This window comes from Talpa europaea, assembly GCF_964194135.1.
Source record: "Talpa europaea genome assembly, chromosome: 1".
Taxonomy (NCBI): domain Eukaryota; kingdom Metazoa; phylum Chordata; class Mammalia; order Eulipotyphla; family Talpidae; genus Talpa; species Talpa europaea.
In genome coordinates, this window is record NC_140073.1 from 97,579,646 (window position 1) to 97,591,487 (window position 11,842).

At 35.1% G+C, this 11,842-nt stretch overlaps 1 protein-coding gene across 1 annotated transcript in view; it reads left to right on the plus strand.

The window, feature by feature from the left end:
* The window catches only part of GPD2 (glycerol-3-phosphate dehydrogenase 2), a 98,110-nt gene extending 90,563 nt beyond the window's left edge, over window positions 1-7,547 (plus strand). The window contains exons 13-16 of the mRNA XM_084253099.1: window positions 3,852-3,964; window positions 4,042-4,120; window positions 4,313-4,411; window positions 7,199-7,547. Of these exons, the coding sequence (XP_084109225.1) occupies window positions 3,852-3,964; window positions 4,042-4,120; window positions 4,313-4,411; window positions 7,199-7,324 (417 nt within the window). The 3' untranslated portion in view covers window positions 7,325-7,547. The remainder of the gene's footprint in view (window positions 1-3,851; window positions 3,965-4,041; window positions 4,121-4,312; window positions 4,412-7,198) is intronic.
* The last annotated feature ends 4,295 nt before the right edge of the window (window positions 7,548-11,842 follow it).

The following is an 11,842-nucleotide window of genomic DNA, read 5'->3' on the forward strand; positions in this document are numbered from 1 at the left end:
ACTGAACATTATAGCAGATATTTTAGAGGAATAATAAATAGCTCATTGTTTCAGGGATCTCTAAATCTCTTCAGGTGGTTACAACACATATGTACCTCAGAAATATATGTATATTTTTCCAAAATTTAGAGAAAGATTTAGAGGAACTGATACTCAAGACCAAATCCAACCAACTTGGGAAAACAGAATAGACAGGAAGAGGTTGTCTAGGGGAGTCAGGGATTGACAGAGTTGGTGGGGGGCATTTATAGAACATGACACTGCATGTATAGTATATATATTTAAAAGTATAGATTAATATAGTGAAAGGATAAAAGAGTTTGGAAAATAAAAGAGTTTGGAAAATTTAAAATGGTTAAAAGAGTTTGGAAAATTCTGAATTAAAACTGTAAAGATTTTCTTCAGTCAGATTAAGTGTCTTTAGAAATGCTTATGTGCATTGTCAGTTTCTATAAGGAGACTCATTGACGACAAACCCAATACTCACTTTGTATACAGGTTGAATGAGAGGAGGGAGACTAGTCTTGCTTAGGATGTATTTGGGGAAGTGCTGTTGTAGTATTTGGTAAGGTCGACTTTATAACCTTCAGACAAAACATATGTTATATTGAGAGACTTTGAAGAAGAGACCACCTAATTTGATTGAGTCAGTCTCATTGAAAGTAATTCTTTCAAAAGTTGACTTCTATGAGGAGGAATAATGAGAAGTAAATGAAGAAATGGAGTGACTCTGAAGAAAGCAAGTTGAGAAACACCAAGTGTAAAACAGATGGAAGACAAGTGCTCAATACTTGTTGAAAGAGTACCCAGAAATAATGTAGATGTATATAAGTAGTGTCAGGAATTGGCTGAGTGTCGATAAAAATGCTAAAGATACCAAAAATAACTTTAAAAATTGAAATGAATTCAAGTAAAGTCTGTATTGTTTAAGGTGACTGGTTCCATATTCTCAGATCCTGGAGAAAAGGGAGACTCCATATAATACAAATCTCTCTCTCTCTCTCTCTCTCTCTCTCTGTGTGTGTGTGTGTGTGTGTGTGTTTATGAAGGGGAGTGATTTTTCTGTGTGTGTAAAAAGAGCAAAACAAATACTGGTAAGATGAAAAAGATACTTAAATAGGGGACTGATCTGAATGGGCTTGTATGCCGGCCCAGAAAAATTACACCAAAGGGTAAAATTTGCAGGTGGGGTTATTTAAATATTATTGCACTTTAAAATATTGTGGCAAATAGGATCAGAATTAGAAATACAAAGGTGGGCAAATATAAGTGCCATAAAGGGAGACAAGAGAAAGATATATTTGGTAACCTAGAAATCTGTGATTTTAGCATTGATATTAGGTCGTTTTTTTGATTGTACCATTTTAAGTTTGTTTTACCGGCATTTAGCAAGTAGTGATCACTGAAGCTTGTGAAAGCCATTTTGAAGAAGATCATTTCATATATCTCATTTTCTTTTCAGAAATAGCAACAAGATTGTTAGATTAGAGAAACGTCATAGACATAATGTATTTGGATTCCACAAAGCATTTTATGAAACCCCAAGTGATATCTTTCTAAAACTGATAGATTTGTAACTATTCAAATGAGCACTGTTGGCCACAGCAGAGACCTCTGGTAGCAGGTCATAAGGACTCTGTCCTGAGTCTTGACTTAGGAAACTTTGGTTCAGGTGCTTAGAATACAGTATTGATGGTGTGCCTCTTTGGTGTACCAATAGCCAGAAACTGAAGGGAGAGTGGATGTTTGATAACAAATTGAAGCAATGGGTGAAATGTCATTAGGTATAATTTAATAGAGATAAATGGCAAATCTTACATTAGATAGAAAAACAACTCCATCCATTCAACATAGATTTGACAATGCTTACAGTAGCACATGCAGAAAAGAAATACTGTTTTTGTTAATAGTGAATGCATAGCATTTACCAGTGGATCACGGCTGCCCCTAAATGCAATTGCAGTCTTAAGCTGCATTAATGAAATTACATCTCGGAATTGATGAAGGTGATAGTTACTCCCTTCTGTACTTGCCAGATCTCTGTTAGATAATTGGGTTTGTTCTAAAAATTGTGCTATGTGACAGACCAATAGTGTTCTGAAAGAAATTGTCCAAAGTAGTATAAGGATTTGAAATCACATCTTATGCAGAGGAGGAGTTTATAAGGAGGAAAACACATGATCATATCTGTAAATATTTGTTATGCTGTGATATGGGAAAGAAAAAACATTAGACTTTAAGAAGACATCACTCTGAGGAAGTTTTGCCAGTCCATGAGAAATTGGGGGAATTGCAAAAAGGTGGATTAATCTCAACATAAAACTTTTCAGCAAGTGGAATCTTTCCAATAGGGGCTACTTTTTTGTGGTATTGAGTTATTTCTCTATGGCTATAGTCCCTCTTTAGGCGGAAACCTCATACTTCCATTTTTGGAGGAAAATGTTGTAAAGGAAATGTGGAGAATTTGGAGCAATGTGGAGAGTTTTATAATCTTGGGGAAAAAAAGGTCTTCCCAACAAATATGCTTAGAGGGATTTGTCATTGACATAAACAAAAACATATAAACACATTTCATACAAGTGTGTGTGTGTGTGTCATTATTTCATTTCCTTTGTTTTCCTCCACACTGGCACTGTGATGCAGACCAGAATTTGAGAACCATTGATTTAGTAAATCCTTTGATGGGGAGTCTAGGAGTCCTACTAGTCAGCTTTCCTAGGTTATACTATATAAGAAACATGGTAAATACTTATTTTCCACTCATACTTCATAAAAGCACATTGTTAGTTGCTGGGACTCTTCTTGGTATTCCTGACTGGATTCTGATCTCTGATTTATGCCCTTCTCATGACTCAGGAACAACAGTCTAAGTGAAACTGTGCAGTTGCTTTTAAAGCTTTAACTCAAAAATACCATATATCACATCCATTCATGTTGGCCAAAGAAGTCATATGCGCAAGCTCAGATCAATGGAATTGAGCAGTACATGGAGTGGTGGGGTGTGTGTGCGTGTGTGTAAAAGGGAGAAAAGATAATTATGAGCAGTACAAAGTCATTTTGAGTGTTCTTAATAGGAGAAGTGGCATGATGAAAACTGAGAAAGTCAGTATTCTCAGTAATAGCTTAAGTTGAGGCTGGGAATTGAAATCAGAAAGAGTATTTGGGACAGCTTGTTTCCTCTTACAACTCTGTAATTTCCGCACAACTTTTAGTATTGTAGTGACAACATCTCAGAGTAACTAGTCCCATGACATCTGTCTTGGGCACTTCATGCTAGCAGTTGTTCAGGTCCTGGGCATCTTCACTTTTAATTGCTTTTAAATACGAAATCACAGAGATACAGCATTGTAGATTTTGCTAATCAATATTGTGGGAGAATATTTAGCAGTCAAAAGAAGCAAAATAATAAAACATGCAGTAGAATGAATGAATCTCAGAATCATGCTGTGTGAAAGTAGGTAAACACAAAAAAGTAGGTAAACACTTGCCACATGAACCCTTTTATGTAAAATTCTAGAAAAGGCAACACCAATGACAGAAAGCAGGTCAGTGGTTGCCTGGGATAGAGGCTAGGTGAAGGGATCACCCACAAATATGTATGAGAAGGCTTTTTAGAGTGATAGCTGTGTTCTGTATCTTGATCTTCATAGCATATATGCCAAATTGTGTACCTAACATAAATGAATTTTAATGAATGCAAATTATACTTCAACAAAACTGGAAGAAATAAAAATAAATGTGCCGTTCAGAGGATGAGTCTCTTTTTAGAAGACCAAAAGAAGGAAAAGGAGTAAAAATTCAAGTATTAATTCTTTCCATATATCTGTGATATTTGTGTGTCTGTGTTTTAGGAAGAACTTGAAACAGCCAGGAAGTTTCTGTATTATGAAATGGGCTATAAATCTCGATCAGAACAGCTAACAGATCGCTCCGAAATTAGCCTCCTGCCTTCAGACATTGACAGGTAATTCTAATAAGTTTCTATCTCTCTTCTTCATCTGCTTAAATATATTTTTTTCATCATTCCATGCTGTGTTCCAGGTATAAGAAGAGATTTCATAAATTTGATGCAGACCAAAAAGGCTTTATTACCATTGTTGATGTTCAGCGTGTGTTAGAGGTAATAATATTTTTTGGTTCAGTATCTTTGACAGCAAAATATAAAAATAATATTAGAATTTTTTCTTATCTAGTACTTTCTAAAGTAATATTTCTTTTAATTTTTGAAAGATTGGTAGCATTAACAAACTGGTATGCATTATTTTTAACTTGACCTCTTCTCCTCTGTTTTTTTTTTTTTTTTTAAATTTAGAGTATCAATGTCCAAATGGATGAAAATACACTACATGAAATTCTGAATGAAGTAGATTTGAACAAAAATGGACAAGTTGAACTCAATGAATTTTTGCAGGTAAGTAGTGGTGAAAGTAAACAATTATTTTTTGTTTGTCAAAGGATGTTCAGTAATGGATTTTTAAGCCCCTATTGGTGTTCCTTCTGCCTGAGAGAGAAAAAGATGAAAGCTTGAAGCTAGCAACAGTTGATACATCTTTCCCGAAGAAAGGTTCTAAGGGTCCATGTTCTTCTTTCCTTTTGTAAGACACATCCTGTATGTTGGGTAATTTATATTAAATTCAAATTAATTGTTGCTCAAAGGAATGAATTAGAAGTAGGTTTTATAAAGAATGCCATGGAATACCACTGTGAACCACTCTGCCTGCTTTTAGAGAGGCAACGCAATATTTCTAATGTAGAAAGTAATTTTTCTTATGGATGAAAAAGTTATGGTTGTATTATCTGAGAGTCATATTCACTTGAGAACACGATTATTTTATTCTTATATTATAAAAAATTGGAAAAGCAAATGAAGAAAGGAAACCTGTATTCTGGGGTCAAGATTGTTTAATTCAAGCAATTCTGTTTCAATTTACCAAAACTCAATTTAATTGTAACCATGAAGGGAATAAATTTTGTTACTTTAATTTGAAACTGGATGCCACGCATCATTCCTTAAAATTTCCTTAAAAGAAAGAAATTCAACAAACCCATACATTATTTGTAGCTGTCCATAGGACTCTGATCATATGAAGAATGTATTGGTTTCCAAGCAGTCAGGTTTTTTATGCAGTGTTTCGTGGGCAGGTATTTCAAATGAATGCCAGGTCTTGCCTGCACCATGGCAATGATGAATGCTGAACATGAAATAAATTAATGCTGGGGATTTTGGTCAATGTCAGCCCTTTCTTCACTGTGTCAAGTTAAACAAACAAGATCAAGGCAAAGGAAATGGTAATTGTCTCTCTGGAGATGAGCTGCAGATAAGAGCATTGTTGAATCTAAATGCAGAAAATTTTCACAGGTTGTGTCCAGCATTACAAAAAAGAATGTTTAGTTCTTTAGCTTACTGTTCAACTAAACGCGCATTTTAAAATGAGTTTAAAATTTATACTTGGGAATTACAAACTGTTTAATACATCTTTTGTCTGTTTGTTTTTTTTTCTTGAGAATATTATTTGTCTCTGGATTTTAAAAAAATTTTCTTCAAAGAAATAGCTTCTGCTTCATTTCATGTTTGTTGTAAATAAACAACAGCTTTAAGGGTTGAAAGACCTGGGGTTTTAGAAATAGCAAGAATCTAATTTTATGGCTATGTTGTGTGGTTGGGATTTTAAGTAATTTTCTTGAGTGCAGTAGAGTTAAACTCAGAAAATAATTTAAACCATCTGCAGGTTTTTTATTGTAGTTTTTTAATAATTGAGAATGTCTTGTACAGTTCTAAATAAAAGGGACTATTCATGTTTCTAAGTGCAAATACACAGTGTAATTTTCAACTTAAGAAATGCTGAGCATATTTCTCATGAAATACTCAACTGTTACTTTTTTTCTTTCAATATGTTTTCAAAAATAAATGTAATGTTTAAGGAAAACTGGGTTCATCACATAATGTTTATGGGTAAAGAAAAAAAGAACTAGTTCTATCAGTTTTGTAAGCTCTGATAAACTTTGAAGGTCTTCATGAAATCAGAGGCAAAGCGATGAACAATAAATTGTTCTGTCTTTAGATGTCAGCATTCCTTCCGTGACATCATTTGACACATGGAAAGTACATTTTCAGGGTTTTTTTAAATAAAATATTTTCCTTTTCTGAAGATTGAAAGCTTAAATTTACCCCATTAAACACCTTTTTGAACATAGACCTGGTTTTTCAGTGATCCTCATGGAAGAATCCTGTGTGGTGACATGACTTTATTTTTCAGCTCTAATGACACTTCTGCATGTAGGAGTCCATCTCTAATCAGCAATAGCTTGTGAAACAGCTTTTAATAAGGTCATGCAATTCTGATCCAGCCCCTTGGCAGATGCCATTTTAAAGAAATGTATCTATGTAGGCTAAAAGCTAAAACCCTAAACATATTTTGAGGATCACTATATATTTCTGATGAATGACTAGGTCAATTCTTTTTAAAATAAAGAAAATTGGAAAAGTGAGATTGAGAAAAGCAAATGGTTAAAACCACATCAGCTTGAAAAGGAAAAAAAAAAAATCCCCATGCTCATAATTGCAAAGTGCCTTCCAGATTAAAGGCCTTTGCCTGCTGACTGCATGTAATTTCAAGACTAATTCTGGTTTTATCCATTGGATAAAAATGAATTAGCTAAAATCTGGGCCGTGGAGTGCTCTTAATTCTTAAGGTAGATCGCTGGGTCCATTTTCAAGTACTTAGATGTAAATTACTTTAAAAAGTCTTTAAGGAATTTGGATTTAAGGGACTCGGAAGTTGTCAAGTACAGTAACACTAAAAAAGAATAGTTAAATATAGGTCATGGTTTGTCTTTCTTAAATCCCTGAGATTCCTTTTTAAGATTTTTAAATGGAATTAGAGATCCAATATTTGGGTTGCTAAAAAAAGAAAAAAGTGTGACCTGAACACATGAGGGAACAAAAGGTGGTGCATTCGATCTGCAATTCAAGGTAGACTACTATGCTAGATGGATGTAGTTTTTGGAGCAGTGGTGAAAATAGCTGCACCTTTTCCCCGTTATGACATGTTCAAAAATATGAGTTCTTCCTGTTTGTGCTGTAGGACTTGCTATGCTTTTTGATGGAGCTCTTGATTACCTCTGCCTGCTGCAGGATAACAAAATGTGGGAGGAAGCTGGCCTGCCTTCTGACTCTGTTGCCTATTTTCTTTTACAGCTGATGAGTGCTATTCAAAAAGGAAGGGTATCAGGGAGCCGGCTTGCTATACTAATGAAAACTGCAGAGGAAAACCTTGATAGAAGAGTTCCCATTCCAGTGGACCGAAGTTGTGGAGGCTTGTGAGTCTGAGCAGTAAATCCACAGTCAACAAATGTAGGAACAACAAAGCGTCATGTCACAACCAGAGATGACTTAACACCACTCCAGAATAGTGGATATGGATAGCTGCCTTTTTTTTTTTTTTTTTAAACATTAGGAAACATTCCAAAGCTTTAGGATGGATGTTGGTGTATATCCTTTATTTGTATTTCCCATTCAATCTAGCTTCTAAAAAGTGTATTTTATCTTTTTTTCCCTCATTTTCAATGCACACTGATTTAATGTTTTGCATTCATTTTGTGATCTATTTGACTGGACATGCTCCCTTTTTGTTTGTTTATTCATTTATTCTAAATAAGTTCTAGAGGCAGAATATTTTGACAGAGACTGAAAAAAAGAAGCTGGGAAAATTTTGTGACATGCACAAAACTCTGGACATTAAGCTTGTAGACAGTTACTTCTTAAAAGAAATCGAGCAAACTGTTGAAGTGCTTCTGGAGACTCGTCAGCCTCCTCTCTGGTTTGTCTGCCTTCCTTATCCAAACAATATTGCATAATTTTATATCTAGAGCATGACTGGCAAAACTGGAAGGAGAAAAAATAGTTTAGATCTTAACAGGAGCAAGACTCAAGGAAAAATTCTGAAAGCTACCAGAATCACAGGTATAAGATAAGGATAGCAGTGACATTTGCTGAGAGTTACAGTGATAGGTTCATTTCAGCAATTCATTCCCACCGCCCCCCACCCCTCTTGCTGGTTTTTCTTTGACTATTATAGTTGCCAGAAATATCTGCTTTTCTTACTTTAAAACCAGCATTTAAGTGGCAAGTTGGATATAATAGGATGAGACTCAATTTCTCAAATCTTTAGAGTATAATGAATTTAAGGAATTAAAACCATGTTATAGAACTACCTATGATAACACATTTTTCAATCCCCCAAAATCCTAAATAAATCTTGGATCATGTGATATTGTCAGACATGCTATGTTGCTTAGTTAATTGCATCATTTGGGGGGAGTATTTATAAATAGATATAAAATAAACAAGTAGCATTTAGTTAACTTTAACTGTCTGTAGAAAGGTAAAACACTGCAATTTTCAAGGTCATTTGGTTGCTTAAAGCCTTTCCCCTCCAACATTCTCAATCAACCAAAAAGAAAACAGAAAAGCCCCCACTACACCCTGCCTCGAGACACATAGAGGCACAAAAACAAAACCAAAAATAAATCTGCGCTGAATTAAACAAATTTGAAAGGTGAATTGATATACTTTTGCAACATTTTTGGTAGCATTTTAACCAGTCATCTGAATTATTCATTGTGCTTCCTCCTGGTGAAGTTAGCTACCTATTTTTGTGTTTGGAGGTAAGGTGTAGAGAAGAGGAAATGTAACCCTTCATCAAATGGAAGGTTGCCATTGAGCACACTTGAGGTCTTAGTTTTTTAAACTGGTCAGGTCCTTTTGTGCTGTTATTTCTATTTATGTCAAGACAGCAGAATATTGTTGTGCCTCACTCAAGTGACATATGAATCTGTATGTCATAATAGAAACACTGGAGAGTCACTCACCTAAGAACCCCTCCCCCACTCCCTCCCCCCCTCCAAATAATAGAGACTACAGGAAAAGATCACATCTTCATTCTTTGTGTTTTTACATGGAGTTTAGACTCGCACTTCCTGAAGGGGAACCCAAACAGAGCTAGTGATGCTCCCAGGGATCACTGTGAATTTTTTCTTTCTTTATGCTGGCTTTTATCTTATTTTATTTTAATAAATGGGAGCATGGGCTTTGTAATTTAGTAATTTTCTATCAAGACAGATGATAAAATGTCACTGTTTAGAACCCACTGACAGTCGGTAGAAGAGCTGTCTTTTAGACCATCTCAGATAAAGTACCACAATATTGTACATTTGCGCGACTCTCTCTCTCTTTCTCTCTCTCAGGCCTGGTTTGTACACGCTTTTGCTATGAATGAAGTTCCTTTAAGGACAAAGAAAAGTACACTTTTTTTCTTTTGAGCATATCTGCTTTTGCTTAAAATCTGCTAATTCTAAAACATACGCTCTTTCACCAATCCCAGAGACTCATCTTAGAAATGAGCTGATTCCAAATCTTACTGTGAATAAAGCACCCCCTCATTTTTCTGTATGTTCTTAATTAAACCTGTACATCCTTTGTACACGATTTCAGAAAAGGAATCAAGAAATAGGTGGATAAGCCCCTTTAAAATGCATTCTAAGTGCAAATGAGTAATTTTTTTTGTCTTTTAATATAAATGTGGCATTAGATGATTGTATTAGGTTGGAGGGAAAGATTGTCTTATCAAATGATTTATTTCAAGAGCCTCCACAGGGGTTCAGGTGAAGGAACCCCCCCCATCTGTGGTGGAGTGTTAGATGCTCCTTTATATAGCCCCTACCACAGTCTTAACCACAATGATAATGCTGGATTACTTGTTAAGTCAAGGTTGTCTGCTGCACATCCATCATGCTATTTGCAATATTCTTGCCCTCTGTTTATACTGAGTAACTTTGGGATTTCTACTATGAAATGCATGCCCAGTCTTTCGCTCTAGTCTAGCTTTGTTTTGTCTTTTTTCAAAATATGTAGCTTCCTCTTTTGTACAACAAAAATTTCATTCTTTAATAAACATATTGTAAGACTGATCACTGATCTTACTTCCTTTTTTATGTATTTGAAAAAATTTTTGGCATATGAATGTACTAATATTGAAGTCAGTGACACTCTTAACTTGCACTGTTTTGCATTATGTCAACCCTTTTTAGGGTGTTAAAAAAATGACTCTGTTTTTAAAGAATATCAAATATAAGCCCGGTCCTAGACTGGATATGCACACTGCATGTTTTCATATGTGGCACTTTTATGTATTGTGTTGGATTATTGTTCTAGATTGGACTGTTAAATACTATGTTTGAGGCTGGATTGTCATTTTTATAACTGTCTTGGTGTTTTATCACCATTATTTATTACTTTTGATATACAGAATGAGCTGCATGCATTTATAGAGCAATAAGAGGGTGTATTTAATGTGCCTTGTTTTTAACTGAATAAGAACTGAAAGCATGAATCAATAAAACTGATTAAAATGGTCCATTTGCTGGCATTTTGATGTTACTTGCAGTCAGAGAAATAACTTTGATTACTGGGAAGTTAAAAAAAGTTTAAAAATATTTTCACAAATTGTATTTTTAATGACACGGACATGTTAATTTTTTTAGCTTGGAATTTTGTAGTTTTATCTCAAAAGTGAATCTCTGCATAGACAGATGTAATTTTATGAGACTGCCAGAATTATTTGTATTAATTTGTTGCTGGAGCCTTTAGGGCACAACTTCTGTATCCTTGCAATCCTATTCTAAAATTGCGTTCATCCTATTACAACTCTGTTGAATTTTTTTTCCTTTCCTTTTTTTTGTGTGTCAACCAGAGCCTTTCAGCCTGAGCGTTCCCAGGCACACTGATGAATTTTATCATAACTAAAATCAATAGAAATGAATGGGAAAGATTACATAATCCATTTTGATCATCTTACATGTCAAGTTAGTGCAGGGTTGCCAAGCGTTGATAAATGCTCTGACAGAAAAAATGCTATATATTTTCATTGTCAGTAAATCAGTAAAGCTGTTATCAGTTTTAACACAAATTTTATAATGCCCATGTTATTTTATAGGTTTTAATTTACAAGGTATATAGAGCATATTCTCTATTTGTGGGTTCCATGCACTGCCTCTTGGTCTTGCAGGCTCAAAGGCATACATGAGCTTTTGAAGTTTCTTTGAAATTATATGGAATACACCAAAGCCACAACTCCCAGGCAGACTTGTAACAATAAATTGTTCAGGGCCTGTTAAAAACAAATATGTAGATATGTATTTATATCTATATAATACACACATATGTGTGTTATAGCTATATATGTATATGTAGGTACATGTATGTATGGTGGGCATTATGTATGTAATATAGATATCTATATATGTATATATTGTTATATATGTGTATATAGCAGCTCAAAATGCTTTTCATTGATCTAGCTTTTCAAATTTACCAGTACTTTAAAATTTTTTTTGAATTATTATTATTATTATTTTTTTAAGATCTTCATTTATTTATTTATACAAGCACTGGGTACAGTCAGAAGCACGGGAGGGTGAGAGAATTCACCAGAGCCAGAGCGGGGAGCAGAGCAGGCAGAAGGACCGAAGTACACTGCTGAGGGGAGCAGTGGGTGGCAGGGGAGGTCTGCGTGCCATGCGGGACCCTCCTCTGGTGGCCGGGGAGCAGCCGGGGATCGAACCGGCACTGCAGAGGCTGCGGGCAGCTTAGCAACCCAGCGCCCAACCGCTGCGCCACCGGGGAGGCCCAGTACTTTAAAATTTTTCAACATGAATTTTGTGAAAGAACATTGGTCCCTGCTGTCAAAAATGCATAAAATTTATGGTAATCAAAATAGACAAGTAGATACTACCATCAGTATTTTGCAATTTTTGTCCACACTGCATTATCACCACTGTGAGA